Source organism: Gymnodraco acuticeps, unplaced genomic scaffold (genome assembly GCF_902827175.1).
Source record: "Gymnodraco acuticeps unplaced genomic scaffold, fGymAcu1.1, whole genome shotgun sequence".
NCBI classification, from domain to species: domain Eukaryota; kingdom Metazoa; phylum Chordata; class Actinopteri; order Perciformes; family Bathydraconidae; genus Gymnodraco; species Gymnodraco acuticeps.
In genome coordinates, this window is record NW_022990922.1 from 16215 (window position 1) to 36089 (window position 19875).

General features: G+C 39.0%; 1 protein-coding gene across 1 annotated transcript; it reads right to left on the reverse strand.

Moving 5' to 3' along the window:
* Positions 1-5679: 5679 nt before the first annotated feature.
* LOC117558068 (tomoregulin-1-like) lies at positions 5680-12885 on the reverse strand (the record flags this gene model as incomplete). The annotated part of the gene is given in 3 exon segments (XM_034234032.1): positions 5680-8915; positions 10581-10742; positions 12762-12885. Coding segments are annotated over 3 exon segments (371 nt in total), but the record flags the coding sequence as incomplete, so codon positions are not given.
* Between the last annotated feature and the right edge of the window lie 6990 nt (positions 12886-19875).

Consider the following 19875-nt stretch of genomic DNA (forward strand, 5'->3'; position numbering starts at 1 on the left):
CGTGCACTGATTCATAATTTAGCGTTATTTTTGCACACATGTTCATGCTAGCAGCTGCTAGCATCAACAGCAGCTTAGCAGGTATTCTGCAGCCCTGCAGGGACGCATGCAAAGCGGCCACAGTTGTCTGGTGTGATGACACAGAGCTGGAATGCGTTTTGGGGGGATTAAAGCATTGCAGCCCTGCCCTTTTTACTTTCCTCTGGGCAGCAGAGTCCGGACATTGGCAGGGACTGAGATCTGAAGCTCTTTATAGAGACGAGAGGAGTGTCAAAGTGACGCCGATTTAACACTCGCTGCTCTGAACAGCCACAGTCAACACATACACGTTCATAAGATGGATTCAGTGGAGGAATAATCATTGGTCTTTAGCTCACAGTTGGAGAAAGTCATGAACGTACTTTGTCATATATTTAAAGCAAAAAGATATTTCTTTAACAACCTGATAGGAGGCTAAAGGGTTAGCGCCACAACCCTTTAACGAGCTATGGTCTGTTTGGTTTCAGAGTGAAAATGTCCTTTTACTTTGTTTTCTAATTAGTCTTAAAACCAATTATGTGCAATATGTGCCATTAATAACTGTCTAATATATAGCTTTCTGCTATATCTCTGAACTGGTAAAACTATAAATTGCGTAATTTTTCTTTTACATGTTTTTATTAATTAACTTTAATATGTGTGTATGCATGCTTCTTAGGTAACATGAAGCTCTCTTCTTGCTGTAACAAATGCAAATGTCCCCCTCTGTGGGACAAATTAAGTTATTCTGATTCAGATTTATTTTTGCTATTTTAATCCTATTGAGATGTTGACATTTATTTCTAGTCTTTTAATTGTATTGTACAATGCCATGCCTTTTTATGCTGCTGCAACACAAACATGTCCCAACTTGGGATCAATAAAGTACCTCTTATCTTATCTTTATCACTTTACTAGATCTGACACAAAACAACAACAAAAGTAACGCAGGGCTAGAAATGTAGTTTAGGAAAGTCTTGGTTATTTGTCCAGTTCTTTGCAGTAAAGTTGTACCATGATGGGTTTTTGTACATTGTGGTAGTTTGGAGATGACTGATTGCTTTCGACTGAAGCCAACAGCTGCTCCTGTCCCTGAATACCCCCCCCCCCACCCCCTCTATAACTCTATATTTACTCCAGTATAGCATGCCTGAGTCCCTGCCCCTTGTAGAAATGTACAGAGGTGGGAAGTATCGGAGTACAAATACTTTGTTACTGTACTTAAGTACATGTTTCTGGCATCAGTACTTTACTCCATGACTTTTTACTTTGACTTCTTACATTTTGAACCCAAATATCTGTACTTTCTACTTCTTACATGTTGAACCCAAATACCTGTACTTTCTACTTCTTACATGTTGAACACAAATACCTGTACTTTCTACTTCTTACATGTTGAACTCAATACCTGTACTTTCTACTTCTTACATGTTGAACACAAATACCTGTACTTTCTACTTCTTACATGTTGAACTCAAATACCTGTACTTTCTACTTCTTACACTTTGAACACAAATACCTGTACTTTCTACTTCTTACATGTTGAAACACAAATAACCTGTACTTTCTACTTCTTACATTTTGAAACTCAAATACCTGTACTTTCTACTTCTTACATGTTGAACACAAATACCTGTACTTTCTACTTCTTACATGTTGAACACAAATACCTGTACTTTCTACTTCTTACATGTTGAACACAAATACCTGTACTTTCTACTTCTTACATGTTGAACTCAAATACCTGTACTTTCTACTTCTCACATGTTGAACCCAAATACCTGTACTTGTCTACTTCTTACATGTTGAACTCAAATACCTGTACTTTCTACTTCTTACACTTTGAACCCAAATACCTGTACTTTCTACTTCTTACATGTTGAACACAAATACCTGTACTTTCTACTTCTTACATGTTGAACTCAAATACCTGTACTTTCTACTTCTTACACTTTGAACACAAATACCTGTACTTTCTACTTCTTACATGTTGAACACAAATACCTGTACTTTCTACTTCTTACATGTTGAACTCAAATACCTGTACTTTCTACTTCTTACATGTTGAACACAAATACCTGTACTTTCTACTTCTTACATGTTGAACTCAAATACCTGTACTTTCTACTTCTTACATGTTGAACTCAAATACCTGTACTTTCTACTTCTTACATGTTGAACTCAAATACCTGTACTTTCTACTTCTTACATGTTGAACTCAAATACCTGTACTTTCTATTTCTTACATGTTGAACTCAAATACCTGTACTTTCTACTTCTCACATGTTGAACTCAAATACCTGTACTTTCTACTTCTTACATGTTGAACTCAAATACCTGTACTTTCTACTTCTTACATGTTGAACTCAAATACCTGTACTTTCTATTTCTTACATGTTGAACCCAAATACCTGTACTTTCTACTTCTTACATGTTGAACTCAAATACCTGTACTTTCTACTTCTTACATGTTGAACTCAAATACCTGTACTTTCTATTTCTTACATGTTGAACCCAAATACCTGTACTTTCTACTTCTTACATGTTGAACTCAAATACCTGTACTTTCTATTTCTTACATGTTGAACCCAAATACCTGTACTTTCTACTTCTTACATGTTGAACTCAAATACCTGTACTTTCTACTTCTCACATGTTGAACTCAAATACCTGTACTTTCTATTTCTTACATGTTGAACCCAAATACCTGTACTTTCTACTTCTCACATGTTGAACTCAAATACCTGTACTTTCTACTTCTCACATGTTGAACTCAAATACCTGTACTTTCTATTTCTTACATGTTGAACTCAAATACCTGTACTTTCTACTTCTTACATGTTGAACACAAATACCTGTACTTTCTACTTCTCACATGTTGAACCCAAATACCTGTACTTTCTACTTCTTACACGTTGAACTCAAATACCTGTACTTCTACTTCTTACATGTTGAACCCAAATACCTGTACTTTCTACTTCTTACATGTTGAACTCAAATACCTGTACTTTCTACTTTCTTACATGTTGAACTCAAATACCTGTACTTTCTACTTCTCACATGTTGAACTCAAATACCTGTACTTTCTACTTCTTACATGTTGAACCCAAATACCTGTACTTTCTACTTCTTACATGTTGAACCCAAATACCTGTACTTTCTACTTCTTACATGTTGAACTCAAATACCTGTACTTTCTACTTCTCACATGTTGAACTCAAATACCTGGTACTTTCTACTTCTCACATGTTGAACTCAAATACCTGTACTTTCTACTTCTTACATGTTGAACTCAAATACCTGTACTTTCTACTTCTTACATGTTGAACTCAAATACCTGTACTTTGACTTCTTACATGTTGAACTCAAATACCTGTACTTTCTACTTCTTACATGTTGAACTCAAATACCTGTACTTTCTACTTCTTACATGTTGAACTCAATTACCTGTACTTTCTACTTCTCACATGTTGAACTCAAATACCTGTACTTTCTACTTCTTACATGTTGAACTCAAATACCTGTACTTTCTACTTCTTACATGTTGAACTCAAATACCTGTACTTTCTACTTCTTACATGTTGAACTCAAATACCTGTACTTTCTACTTCTTACATGTTGAACTCAAATACCTGTACTTTCTACTTCTTACATGTTGAACTCAAATACCTGTACTTTCTACTTCTTACATGTTGAACTCAAATACCTGTACTTCTACTTCTTACATGTTGAACCCAAATACCTGTACTTTCTACTTCTTACATGTTGAACTCAAATACCTGTACTTTCTACTTCTTACATGTTGAACTCAAATACCTGTACTTTCTACTTCTTACATGTTGAACTCAAATACCTGTACTTTCTACTTCTTACATGTTGAACTCAAATACTTGTACTTTCTACTTCTCTCATTTCCCAAACAGCTGGTTCCTTTAGTCTGAATGTGTGTTTGATGCGTGATCATTATTCTTTAGAGTCATTGCGTGCCTATTGATTTGAACACGATCCGTGTATCCATCATTTCCTGGTCTTCTCTAAAGAAGAGGGACCAATGGAAACGTTGTCATGTTGCCGTTGTTCAGCATGGAAACATTCATTAGCTAACAATGACATTATTGTTCTATTGATATAAAGGGAGGTCAGGTACTCTTTAAAACAGCTGCTAGTTATGGGTACTTTCTACTGAAGGACACTTCAAAGCCTCTTTACTTTGACTTGAGTAAAGAAGTTTAGTCAGTACTTCTACTTTCACAAGAGTATTTTTAAACACGAGTATCTGTACTTCTACTTGAGTAAAGGATGTGTGTGCTTTTGCCATCTCTGGAAATGTACCACACACACTGTGGTGTATTTTCACATGGAGGTTCGGTGACCTCTGCTCCGCTTCTGGATCCTGAACAAATGAGCAGTTTTTAATTAGACAGGAGCATCAATGAAGGACCCCCGACAGGTGGGGGGAGCACAGGACATGGCTGGAGGACACATTCAACCTCATCTGTGCTCGCCACTGAGTCCCAAAGCGGCAATTAGCGAGGGTAGATATTTAGCTAAATGCATATGAATAGGAAATGTGTTTTTAGGGGGCAGTAAACCCAATATCTCATTTTCAGCTTCACATTTTCTTCCTGGTAATTCCTTGGAACTCGACTATAGTTAGAAAAAGAAATGTTTTTATATGAACTCAAGATGAATTTCATCTATGAACTCTGACATGTTTATGTTAAGTAGAAAAAGATTATATCTGTTTTGAATATTGGCTCTATTTATGAGTTGCTGCAATTGCTTTATTCTAGGTAATTAGGGGCTGGAATGTTAGAGCCATTTTTTGTGTTGACTATAAATTAAAATGTTCCAATTAATTTAGGTCTTAAAATATGCTTTCGATTTATGAATTTGTATTAAATAAAATATTCTGAGAATAGTTTGGATTTATTGTGGTCAACCAGATGATCAGCTGTTATATACAGTGTTTGACCTCACGTTACACTGATCATGTTTTGTTTATTTGTTTGTTAATTTAATGGAAGTAAATAAATCAGCCAAAGGAAGGCACAGAAATCAGCGCCTGCAGAGGTTTATGTGGACGGTTTTTAACGTGTGAGTCAAGAAGCGGAGCCCTGTTAATGTGGCAGTTTTAAATATCCTACAATGAGCCACGACAGCAACATTGCAGCGTTAAAACCGAGAAGAAATGTCGTTTGTAAATAATGTTTTCTTCAAACTAAAGCCTTTGTTTGAGTCGTGCTGTCGTGAGTCCTTTACCTGAGTTCACTCTAGTCGTTCCAGGCTTCCCATTTTTAACGTCGATGTCTATCGAGAGGAATAAACGGTCATAATCTGTCTTAGAGCAGTTTACACATTACACTACATGTGCTTGGTGTCTCAGGTGGATCCTTTGTAGACTCCAACATTAATTAGTACACACACACACACACACACACACACACACACACACACACACACACACACACACACACACACAACACACACACACACACACACACACACACACACACACACACACACACACACACACACACACACACACACACACACACACACACACACACACACACACACACACACACACACACACACACACATTAAAAGTAATTTTTTCAAAGCTTCTCTTCACTCAAATGACACATCGGCACTCGGGGGTACATTAAAAAACCATTTCCTTTTTTATTTTGGCAGAGACCAAAAATAGCCTCTCGAAGTCTACATGCAGAATATTAACATGTCAAACACATTCTAGTCACATTTAGAGAAGTCACGGCTGCGATGGTTCGACAACACGAAGAAACACGTTGCTCAGGGGCGACTGACCTACGACCTTTAGACTAACACCTTACACAAACTCCTGTCAGAAAATAAAAGGGGTAAACATCGACAGCAGACGAGCCTCAGACTCTTCGTTCAAAAAAGTGTATGCCTTCACAACAACATGGAGTCTGGATGAAGTGGAGAGGGATGCTGCGTCTGAATTACTCTTTCATCACTGCATGGCAAAAGAAAAGGATGGGGCTTTTACAGAAGAGGATCGGGGCCACATGTGACATTTTCTTTTTAGATCTGACCAGAAGTAAAAAAAAAGAAATCTGATTTTTTTCCGATGATTTTTGACTTTTTTCTCAAAAGCCTTCGATAAAACAAATTCTGAAATTAGCCGCTTTCACACCAAGTACTTTGCCATACTTAGTTCCCAGTACTTGTTCCCCCCGAACTCTGTAGTTCCTGGAACTGTCCTAGTAGATCGCGTTCACAACGGAATAAGTTCCCTGAGGGAGGATTACGCAAATGAGCCGCTGACGTCACTTCTTCTTCTTCTGCTTTGGGTTTACTGGCAGGCCGCAAACAACTTCACGGCGTATACTGCCACCCGGAGTCCCGGAGTCCCCCGGAGTTGGGGAAGGCTTCAATAGAAGCTTCAGAGTAAATCGCCAGAACGCCGACTCCTCCTCATCACTCCATCGGTCACATGTTTTCTTTTGTGTTGCCATAAGTTAGCCTCTCTCCGTTGGTGCGCTGGGCTAATGCTACTAATGCTAATGCGAGCAAATAAAATGGCGGCTTCACAAAAGAGTTTTACGTGGGCGGGGCTATTCCTGGGAAAAGTACTCCGGTGTGAAAGCGCCTTTCGACTTTTTCTGAAAAACTTGGAGAAAAATAATTTTGACTTTTTTCTAAAAATGGTTAGAAAAACTTTGTCTGACTTTTTTTCTCAATTTAGATTTTTTTCTCCAATTTTTAACTTTTTTCTCCAAATTCGAAAACAAAATTATTCAAACCTTTTTTTCTCCAAATGTTGTTTTATTTTTTATCTGAGCATTTTGCGAAAAAAATAAAAATTGTTCCCCAGAATTTTTCTCAAAAATTATAGGAAAAAAATTTCAGACTATTTTTCTCCAAATTCTGAAATTACTTTTTTTCCACTTTTATTCCTCAAATGTTTTGACATTTCTCTCAAAATTCTGACTTATTTCCTCAGAAACAGACAGACAGTTAATCTCTGAACTAAAAAAACAATGTGGCCCTGATCCTCGTCCATAGACTTTGAAATAAAACGCACAAAACGTCATACCTTCACATACAGATTAAAACAACAAGGAACAAAACATCGTCGCTCATCAGATGTGAAGTTCCTGTGGGTTGCTCCTGTTGACTTTCTACATACAGTATTTGTCTGTCTTCACTTTTTAATGTATCACGTAAATGAATAACAAAAGGGTCTTTAAGTAATATATGTATCGTAAAGTGATTTTCTTGTTCTATTATCAGATTTTCTTTGCTTGGAATGTCTCGCTGTGGAGCAAATGCAAAACAACAAGACGCAATATTTCTCTCACATTCAAAGAAAAACCTTGATTACAGCCATCCCTGCAACCAAGACGTTCTCCAGTTACATAACATCGTTTAGGAACCATTCGCAGTCTTTGAAACCTCGAAACAGGCTTCCTTTACAATCCTCTGAATTTGGGTATTTCGTACGAAGACACAAAAACATCCCTTTAAATCAACACAAACCTGTTCCTCATGAGTGTTTTTCAGAACAACGTACTCCAATGTTTCCCACTTCTACTCTTCATGTTGGTGTTTCCTGCTGGACAACAAGCCCACCACATGTTTGTACCAGAAGGAAACGGGGGTTAAAGTCATATTTGTACCGACATCTTTTTATATTATAGGTTTTTTATGTGCTTGGAATGTCTCGCTGCGGAGCAAATGCAAAAACTAAAACCAACAAAAGTAGAAAAAGAGAAAATATTTCTCCCACATTCAAAGACAAACCTTGATTACAGCCATCTCCGCAATCAAGGTGTTCTCCCACTTACATAAAAAACAACAATTCGCAGTCTTTGAAACCTCGAAACAGGCGACACACTTCCTTTACAATCCTCTGAAGTATTTCGTACGAAGATGCAAAAACATTCCTTGGAATCAACACAAACCTGTCTTTCAGAAGAATGTACCCCAATGTTTCCCACTGCTGCTCTTCTTTTTGATATTTTCAGACAGTTTTCCCCAAACTTTAAACATTGCTTTCTTCAGAAACATCGTAAACCTCCCCCTCTCATTGTCCTCCGTTTATCAGTCCGAATCTTTTAGACGTCCATCTCCGAATTTCTCTGAAAACGAGGAGGCGTTGAGTTCTTTTTAAAAAGGTTTGAAACAACACCACAGTACACAGTTTTCACAAGTCATGCGGATATATATACAGGAACTAGTATAATTATGTTAAACAAAAGTAACAAAAGCTACTCTAAAGAAAAGGAATCATTAGAATAGTAATAAATGATTAGCTTGTTGGAACACAGTGACGTCTTGAGAGAATAAAGTATAAACATTTCTGTATCACTGGCCGGCCACAAACTCCTTCGATTAGAAAACAAACTGCATTTGGTGATCAGCTGCACAGCGTTAGTAAAACAGGGGCGTAGAAATAAACATTTTACAATAAATAGCACATTCAAGAGGGGCGGACGTTCCTCCAGTTACCAAAAGTACTGTTTTTTTATAAAGCATTTAGTAATTAAGACACGGTAACAACGTAAAGTGACAGCGGGGGGTTTTGAAGATTCGCCTCCTTGTTCTTCCGGCAAAGAAAGAAAAATGACTTCCATCCAAAAAAAATGAAAAAGAAAAAGGAGGGAAAGTAAGTAAGGCCCCTTAAATAAATATTCTCATTCTTCTTCTTTTTTTTAAGGTTTTCCAGGAGGAAAAAACTAAATACCAAACATCTACCGTTTAAAAAAATGGAGTTCCCACGGCGTAAGAAAAAAGGTTTTAAAAAAGGCCCCGGACGACTCGGCTATACCATCCGGGAGTTCGTGTCCGAGGAAAAGTGTCCCGGGTTTTGCTTTTGCCGGCGAGCCCGGTTGTTCTTCGGACATTTCCTAAAGATAGAAAAAAGAGATTTATTGTGCAGGGTGCCTCTCAGTGGAAGAAAACATGTCTCAGAATTTTGAGGGGAAAAACATTTGAAATTAGGATTTTTTATGCTGTTTTTCTCAGAATTATGTTTTTGTTCTTCGCAATTCTGAGAATTATTATTTATTTTTTTACCTTTCTCCCGAATTCTGACTTTCTTCAGAATTTAGAAACGAAAATATTTGTTCTCAAAATTCTTAGAAAAAACAAATTCTGACTTTTTTTTTCTTCAGAAAAAGTTATGTATATTTTTTAAAGAATTTTGAGGAAAACAGTAAAAGTTCCGACTTTATTTTTTCAAATTCTTAGATTACTCAGAAGTTTGACCTTTGTCTAAAAATTCTGAGAAAAACTGAATTTTGACCTTTTTTTTCAACCATTCTGTGAATAAAGATCTCCATAGACTTTGATACAACATTACATTACGTTGCATTTAGCTGACGCTTTTATCCAAAGCGACTTACAATAAGTGCGTTCGACCAACAAAATACAAACTTGAAGAAATCAGAATCATATAAGTACATCAGGTTTCATAGAGCTAAAACATTTCAAGTGCTACTCAACTGGCTTTAGATAAGCCAGCCCTTTATTAGTATATAAGTGCTTTGTTAATACAAAAGGCACAAAACGCCTTTCGTCACAAAATAACGGTTGATATTTTGAAGGGGAATGAGTGATCGATCGCAGCAGGGATTTGAGCAGGTCTCCCTTGAAAAAGAGATCAATGATCTCAATGGGATACACCTGGGTAAAAGAGGTTTGAAATGAAATGATCATGAACAGGACAATTGTTTATTTTCTACTTTTGTTTTCACATTATGTGCATTATGTCCTTGTTGTAACATTTAACAGGTTTGTCTTTTTTTCTTAAAATTCTAAGAAAGAACAATAATTTTGACTTTTTTTTTTCTTCAGAAAAAGTTATGTATATTTTTTAAAGAATTTTGAGAAAAACAGTAAAAGTTCCGACTTTATTTTTTCAAATTCTTAGATTACTTTTTTTTGTTATCACAAAACAGTCGGGCGTTGTTTCTGATAGCAACGTTTCTGATTGGGCCGTGGGTCCACATTTCAGATGTTACATCATATCGCAAATCTGGATCGGCTCCGTTGTTCCCCGTTTTTAGAGATTTGGGTACGGAGGAAAAGAGAGAGGGTTTTATTTCCTGACGCTGCGTGAGTTCCCCTGACACACCGGGTACACATGGTGATGGAGAGAAGACATCACCGGGGACACACCGGGGACACAGCGGGGACACACCGGGGACGCACCGGGGACACAGCGGGGACACACCGGGGACACAGCGGGGACACACCGGGGACACAGCGGGGACACAGCAGGGACACACCGGGGACGCACCGGGGACACAGCGGGGACACACCGGGGACACAGCGGGGACACACCGTGGACACACCGGGGACGCACCGGGGACACACGGGGACACAGCGGGGACACACCGGGGACACACCGGGGACACATGGTGATGGAGAGAAGACATCACAAAGTGCATTTTGCATGATAGGTCCCCTTTAACTAAAGTAAATCTTTTATCTTTATATTAACTGTGTTTGTTTAAAAACGTCTTTTCCAAACACATCTTTGTTGTTAATGAAAGTGTGTGTGGCCTCACCTCGTGATGCACATCACCACGGCGACGATGATGGCGATCTGCACGGCTCCGATGATGGCGGCGATGAGAACGTAGTGAAGCTTCTGACCGCTGGGAACCACGTACAGGATGTTGAAGTCCTGAGGGTCCTCACACTTAGTCCCCTTATAACCTGCATCACACCTGACACACACACACACACACACACACACACACACACACACACCACACACCACACACACACACACACACACACACACACACACACACACACACACACACACACACACACACACACACACACACACACACACGTTACTGTAGCATAGTCCACAAAGCACTAAGCCATATGTTCATCTATCTTCACATTGAATTTGAATCAGCCCTTGCGTAGGTGTAATTAAGAAACAATTAATTTCTTATTTTAAAAGTTACTTAACTTTATATCATTTTAACTGTATATCATTTTAACTGTATATCATTTTAACTGTATATCATTTTAACTGTATATCATTTTAACTGTATATCATTTTAATTGTATCTTTAATCTGAATCTGTCTGTTTGTCAATCTCACCCTGTTGCTGTTTGAATACTGAATTTCCCCATTACCTGCAGTAAGTATATTTACCTGCAGTACGTGTATTTAGTGTATTTACCTGCAGTACGTGTATTTAGTGTATTTACCTGCAGTAAGTGTATTTACCTGCAGTACGTGTATTTAGTGTATTTACCTGCAGTACGTGTATTTAGTGTATTTACCTGCAGTAAGTATATTTAGTGTATTTACCTGCAGTACGTGTATTTACCTGCAGTACGTGTATTTAGTGTATTTACCTGCAGTACGTGTATTTACCTGCAGTACGTGTATTTAGTGTATTTACCTGCAGTACGTGTATTTACCTGCAGTACGTGTATTTACCTGCAGTACGTGTATTTACCTGCAGTACGTGTATTTAGTGTATTTACCTGCAGTACGTGTATTTACCTGCAGTACGTGTATTTACCTGCAGTATGTGTATTTAGTGTATTTACCTGCAGTACGTGTATTTAGTGTATTTACCTGCAGTGCGTGTATTTACCTGCAGTACGTGTATTTAGTGTATTTACCAGCAGTACGTGTATTTACCTGCAGTACGTGTATTTACCTGCAATACGTGTATTTAGTGTATTTATCTGCAGTACGTGTATTTACCTGCAGTACGTGTATTTAGTGTATTTACCTGCAGTACGTGTATTTAGTGTATTTACCTGCAGTACGTGTATTTAGTGTATTTACCTGCAGTACGTGTATTTAGTGTATTTACCTGCAGTACGTGTATTTACCTGCAGTACGTATATTTAGTGTATTTACCTGCAGTACGTGTATTTACCTGCAGTACGTGTATTTACCTGCAGTACGTGTATTTAGTGTAATTACCTGCAGTACGTGTATTTACCTGCAGTACGTGTATTTAGTGTATTTACCTGCAGTACGTGTATTTACCTGCAGTACGTGTATTTAGTGTATTTACCTGCAGTACATGTATTTAGTGTATTTACCTGCAGTACGTGTATTTACCTGCAGTACGTGTATTTAGTGTATTTACCTGCAGTACGTGTATTTAGTGTATTTACTGTACCTGCAGTACGTGTATTTACCTGCAGTACGTGTATTTACCTGCAGTACGTGTATTTACCTGCAGTACGTGTATTTACCTGCAGTACGTGTATTTACCTGCAGTACGTGTATTTAGTGTATTTACCTGCAGTACGTGTATTTACCTGCAGTACGTGTATTTACCTGCAGTACGTGTATTTAGTGTATTTACCTGCAGTACGTGTATTTAGTGTATTTACCTGCAGTACGTGTATTTAGTGTATTTACCTGCAGTACGTGTATTGACCTGCAGTACGTATATTTAGTGTATTTACCTGCAGTACGTGTATTTAGTGTATTTACCTGCAGTACGTGTATTTAGTGTATTTACCTGCAGTACGTGTATTTACCTGCAGTACGTGTATTTAGTGTATTTACCTGCAGTACGTGTATTTAGTGTATTTACCTGCAGTACGTGTATTTAGTGTATTTACCTGCAGTACGTGTATTTAGTGTATTTACCTGCAGTACGTGTATTTAGTGTATTTACCTGCAGTACGTGTATTTAGTGTATTTACCTGCAGTACGTGTATTTAGTGTATTTACCTGCAGTACGTGTATTTACCTGCAGGTGGCCATGTTGTACTTGATTTCACATTTCCCGTGAACACAGAATCCGTCGTAGCTCTCGGCGCAGGGGATCGGCATCCCGGCGTAGAACCCGTCTCCGTGGTCCACACCTGTGGTCTCTGCAAAACAATAACACGTTCTTTCATTCATTTAAATAACGTTTTTATTCAATATATTGGAATTTAGTTTTTTGTTTGTTTGATTTTTATTTCATCTTTACTGTTTCTTTTTTTATTTTAAACTCACTTATTATATTTTAGTACATTTAGCCTATTTCATTATATTTAATTTGCCTATTTTATTATATGTATTTGTAATATTATTATATATTTTATTGTATTATATGTATTTGTAATATTATTATATATTTAAATTGTATTATATGTATTTGTAATATTATTATATATTTTAATTTTATTATATGTATTTGTAATATTATTATATATTTTTATTTTATTATATGTATTTGTAATATTATTATATATTTAAATTGTATTATATGTATTTGTAATATTATTATATATTTTTATTTTATTATATGTATTTGTAATATTATTATATATTTTTATTTTATTATATGTATTTGTAATATTATTATATATTTTTATTTTATTATATGTATTTGTAATATTATTATATATTTTTATTTTATTATATGTATTTGTAATATTATTATATATTTTAATTGTATTATATTTATTTATTTTAATAATATTTGACACCAGTTAAACTAGTCTTGCTGAAAGCTAACTAGCCTAGCTTAGCTTAAAGGGAATCCACACAGGGGCGGATCTAGACAAATATTCATGGGGTGGCAAGAGGGTGGCAGGAGATTTTGAGGGGTGGCATCCCCTGACAGAAGTATATGCTGATTGAAATCGCAATCATATCAATCAATTAGGGGTGTAACGGTACACGTACCCGTACTGAAATTATTCGGTACGGGCCCTTCGGTTCGGTACACGTGTGTACCGAACGAATATAGCGTTAAACGTAAACAATTGAGAACAACTTTCTGGAAGTAATCTCAGGTATATATCATAGAGCGACCAAGTCATTTATTGGACGAGAGGCATACTATGAGAGCTGGTCAAAGGGATGTGTTCAAATGTAGTCAGTAATTTGAGGAAATGGCGAACGCAGATAAAGTTGAGCTGAAAATCCTCCAGCATCATTGAAGTCTCCGTTTTGGGAACATTTTGGTTTCGTAGTTACGTACAAGGATGACGGACAAAGACAGGTGGACCGAACCAAAGCTGTTTGTCGACATTGTTCAACTAACATTGGTTACGCGGCTGGCAATACATCACACTCATTTGAAAAGGCATCACCCGAATGTGAATATCACCGGTACCAAAAGAAAAAAGACTGAAGTGCAAACCCAACTCCCGCTAGCATTTAAGCCTCCACCACTCGCAGAGAGTTCAGACCGAGCCAAAGCTATTACAAACGCCAAATATCCTTATGTTGCCATGGTAGCAAAGCGCTACCTGGCTGTATCTGCTACCTCTGTCCCTAGAGAGGGTGTTCTCCACAGCAGGAGACATTGTTAGTGCCAGCAGATCTGCCCTTTCAGCAGCAATGTGGACAAGTTCATCTTTCTTTAAACAATGAAAAGCAAGTCCTAATGTCTAGCTGGCTGCTTAGGTACAGTACAGTTCAAATACAGATTATTTCAGTTCATCGAAATGCTGCACCTTAATGTTTATTTTACTATATTTTGTATTTATTTGAATACATTAGTCACAGTTTAATAATAATTAAAAAAAAATATTTAATGTTTTGTGATAATTTTTTCTGCTGTACCGAAAACGTAACGAACCGAACCGTGACCTAAAAACGAGGTACGTACCGAACCGAAATGTTTGTGAACCGTTACACCCCTACAATCAATGTTAACTTGGAAAGCCACAATATTAATATTTTAACTCAATCACATAGGTGATATTATTGTGGCACATCAGTAAAGCCTTACATATAAGGTGGCAGACGTAATTTAATGAATTTTAACTGAACAATAACTGAATGAGTTTGTCTCACTCTTAGACCAGCAGGGGTACCAAATATATACAGACTATTGCAATAAGTACATTAATTAACTGTCTCATCGATGTTTGTCTGAATGAATATGATACTATTAACAATCATATTATTCCTATCAGCTGTCAATCACTGTTATGATTCACATATTCATTTATTATTGAATAAACTATATTTTTTGGAGGAGATAATGATGAATGTTCATCAAGATGCTTGCTCACCCTCCTTCAAATTTGAAAAACAAGTAATTATATCATTATTGATATACAGTTACAACCTTGACTTTACATCAGAAAGAACAAACATTAAAGAAGTGACTAACTGCATCAGTTAGGGTTAAACATGTATTCAGCTCAAACATCGCTGCAGTAAGTTATTATCCAGTGGAAGGTCCTTACCTACTGGCCTGGTTAAATCAAAGTGGTTACTTTCTGTTGGCTGGGCAGTGTAGTTTTACACACCGTCTGATTTTACTTCCTCAGGACTTAAAACTGTTTTTTGGGGGCAGACCCCCTCAAAGAAAAATATATATACACGCATACAAGGTCATCATCTTAATAGTTTGTTATTCTCATCGAGTCATCCGTGAGCAGAGCATCAAGTTGGCATGCCTATTACAGCTGAATGCGGCGATTACTATTTTGTTCAGCAAAACGCCTCACAAACGTATTAAGATCCAAAGCTGTAGTGCGTTTTGATTCAATGCTGAGTACAGCCACACTGACAGTCTCTTCTCTGTCATTGTAGACCGCAACTACCTCATTCCTTCAGTGCTTGGGTCCGAAACGCTTCTCGTTTTGCGCCGTCCCGTTCAAATGAATTCGCCACCAATCATATTTCCACTCTCGCGCCAGGACCGGGGGAGGGGTTACATGACGTGCATCTTGTGCTGCATTCACTTGCACTCGGACATTAGAGACTTTCTCTCATAAATGTCTGATGAGCCAACAACTTTTCTTTCAAAACAAAGCTTCCAACCGGGGTGGCAGCTGGGGTGGCAAGGCTATTGTTTAGGGTGGCAGTTGCCACCCCATGCCACCCCGGTAGATCCGCCCCTGAATCCACATGATTTAATGTGTTAATGAGTGACATTCAAATAATACATTTCAATCTTTTGAATCAGATATGAATTAATTTGAGTAAAGGAACCATTTGTATTCACGTTTCCACTTCCTGAGCCTTCAGACTTCACTGAGTGTAACTCCAGTGTGTTCTGTCTGATGGAGATAATTACACTCCTCTCCACTGCAGCGTTAGTGACGTGTTAATTACAGATTCTGCAGAGTGTGATTTTAACATCGGGGAGTGTTTCCAGCTCTTCTCCAAAGCCTCCCTGAGAGAAGCATAATGACGGTGATTACCCTGAGAGCTGGTTCCTCTCTCAGAGCGACGGTTAGAAGGCCACACAGAAATCGTCTCTGAGCAGCATGTTGTCATGTTTTCTTATCAAAGCAACCTTTTTGTGGTGTTTTGGTTCTTGTCGTTCGTACAGAAGCTTTAAATCTCCATGTTTCATCTGTTTTCCATTATAACATGTTCTTTCTGTGAGTTAACTACACATAAACAACACGGCTAGTAGGAGCAGAAGAAGACGGCAAAGAAACAACAATGGACGTAGAGAGACGACACAGAGACACAAAACAACTAGATATTATGATCAAAGACAAAGAGATACTAAAAGACCAAAGACCATGTATACGAGGGGGAGGGGCTTATCATTATTCCTCATGAGTCCATTCTCTATTCATGCATAATGAACTCTGAAAGACATGTCCTCTGAAGGTCGTACAAACGGACTTCACGTTATCAGAGAGAAACGAGCCCTCTGTTTGTGCCTTTGTCTCTGAGTGCAACAGAAACCCAGAGGACGTCGAGCTGCAGATAATAAACCCTTTAGTTCCCGTTTCATCTCTTGGCAAGATGTCCCCTGGTCTCCAGCTGTGTGCGTCACTCTTTAGTGTCCCCTGGTCTCCCAGCTGTGTGCGTCACTCTTTAGTGTCCCCTGGTCTCCAGCTGTGTGCGTCACTCTTTAGTGTCCCCTGGTCTCCAGCTGTGTGCGTCACTCTTTAGTGTCCCCTGGTCTCCCAGCTGTGTGCGTCACTCTTTAGTGTCCCCTGGTCTCCAGCTGTGTGCGTCACTCTTTAGTGTCCCCTGGTCTCCCAGCTGTGTGCGTCACTCTTTAGTGTCCCCTTGTCTCCCAGCTGTGTGCGTCACTCTTTAGTGTCCCCTGGTCTCCAGCTGTGTGCGTCACTCTTTAGTGTCCCCTGGTCTCCAGCTGTGTGCGTCACTCTTTAGTGTCCCCTTGTCTCCCAGCTGTGTGCGTCACTCTTTAGTGTCCCCTGGTCTCCAGCTGTGTGCGTCACTCTTTAGTGTTCCCTGGTCTCCAGCTGTGTGCGTCACTCTTTAGTGTCCCCTGGTCTCCAGCTGTGTGCGTCACTCTTTAGTGTCCCCTGGTCTCCCAGCTGTGTGCGTCACTCTTTAGTGTCCCCTGGTCTCCCAGCTGTGTGCGTCACTCTTTAGTGTCCCCTGGTCTCCAGCTGTGTGCGTCACTCTTTAGTGTCCCCTGGTCTCCCAGCTGTGTGCGTCACTCTTTAGTGTCCCCTTGTCTCCCAGCTGTGTGCGTCACTCTTTAGTGTCCCCTGATCTCCCAGCTGTGTGCGTCACTCTTTAGTGTCCCCTGGTCTACCAGCTGTGTGCGTCACTCTTTAGTGTCCCCTTGTCTCCCAGCTGTGTGCGTCACTCTTTAGTGTCCCCTGGTCTCCAGCTGTGTGCGTCACTCTTTAGTGTCCCCTGGTCTCCAGCTGTGTGCGTCACTCTTTAGCGTCCCCTGGTCTTCCAGCTGTGTGCGTCACTCTTTAGTGTCCCCTGGTCTCCAGCTGTGTGCGTCACTCTTTAGTGTCCCCTGGTCTCCAGCTGTGTGCGTCACTCTTTTGCGTCCCCTGGTCTCCCAGCTGTGTGCGTCACTCTTTAGTGTCCCCCTTGGTCTCCCAGCTGTGTGCGTCACTCTTTAGTGTCCCCTGGTCTCCCAGCTGTGTGCGTCACTCTTTAGTGTCCCCTGGTCTCCCAGCTGTGTGCGCCACTCTTTAGTGTCCCCTGGTCTCCCAGCTGTGTGCGTCACTCTTTAGTGTCCCCTGGTCTGGTTCTGAGCTTCTTCAGCGTTTGGTTTCTGCAGCTTTTAGTAAACAGCATGTCTCCTCAAGTTGCTGGAGATGTTTCTTCATTTGGAACCTTTGGGTTTTTGTATCTGCATCCTTTCTGAAGCTGCAGCACGTTTCAGTTGCGTGCACAAATGGGTTAAAATAAACGTTTAAATTATGTTTTGTATCAACTAGTAGCATAATGCAACTCTAATGCTCTTATTTCAAACATGTTGTAGAGTCACATGATCTTTATTTACATGAGTATCAGTCTTGGTATAAGTGATCAAACTACATCATATATATCTAAAGTTGTATTCATGTTTTCTTACCTAGGACGTTCACCTTGAAGGGGCTGCTGTCGTCTTTCTTCCCAACTTTCTCTTTATCAGCTGAGGAGGGAAACACAAGGAGCCAGTTACAGACAGACAGATACTGGGTGGGATTTCCTGCACTAAGTTAGTTTAAGTCCCCCTTAGAGGACAGGACTGTTTCTGTCTGTAATTACACCGCTGAACGGACAAATATAACATGAGGAGTTCCTCAAGGCTCTATCCTGGGGCCTCTTGTCTTTACAATCTTAAACTGCTCAGATTATGTCAAACAAATAAATAAAATACAATTTATATGCAGACGATACACACATTTACTTTTAATGTATTTCATTGTCATTCATTTTATTTGTATTTAAATTTAATGTGATTTATTTTATTTGAAAAAAAAAACGTTTTATTCTATTTGTTTTATTATTTTATTCTTAAATCAAACAATTGTTACTGAATCAACTTCATCTCAGGGTTAAAAACCTCTAAAAAGAGACAAAAATGTTAAAAGTCACATGACTTCACGTCACCACCGCTAAGCTAAAGGTGGCTAATGTTGGGCTATAAAGGAACTACAGCACGGTCACATGACTTCACGTCACCACCACTAAGCTAAAGGTGGCTAATGTTGGGCTACAAAGGAACTACATCACGGTCACATGACTTCACGTCACCACCGCTAAGCTAAAGGCGGCTAATGTTGGGCTATAAAGGAACTACGGCACGGTCACATGACTTCACGTCACCACCGCTAAGCTAAAGGAGGCTAATGTTGGGCTATAAAGGAACTACTGCACGGTCACATGACTTCACGTCACCACCGCTAAGCTAAAGGCGGCTAATGTTGGGCTATAAAGGAACTACAGCACGGTCACATGACTTCACGTCACCACCGCTAAGCTAAAGGCGGCTAATGTTGGGCTATAAAGGAACTACAGCACGGTCACATGACTTCACGTCACCACCTCTAAGCTAAAGGTGGCTAATGTTGGGCTATTAAGGAACTACAGCACAGTCACTTGACTTCACCACTGCTAAGCTCATTTAGACTCTTGTTAGCGACCTCTGTTCTTAAATCCACCAGTGGGGATTTACTGACGTATTTTATGTTGTAGAATAAACGTCTCGTCAGCTTGTGTTAACCACAGACATTATTTCTGAATAACAATCATTTGTTTCTCTCTCTACAGGTTTCATGTCTTCATGCTGTCTGCAGGAGGAGGAGCTGCTGGGAAGGTTAAACAGACACCACACACACACACACACCTTATGCTGCTATACACACACACACGCTCCATTTTTAATGCTCCATCATTCCTGAGGAAATATTGGCAGAACTCTCTCCATCCCCTCTCTATTTGATTTACTCCTCGTTTGAACATATATTTTAGAACGAGCCCTGAGCTTTCCTTCAGCAGCTTGTTAAATATTCTTGAAGTCCCCAAAATAAATCATCCACTCCCTTAGTGTGTAAACCGTGAAAGCATTTGTTTTACATTATCTGTTAATTAGCAACATCCCGCTTTAACTGGCCTATTAATCTCTTGTTTTGTTTACGTTGTTGTAATTATATATCTTGTATTATGTTTTGTTATCTGCTTTGCATTCA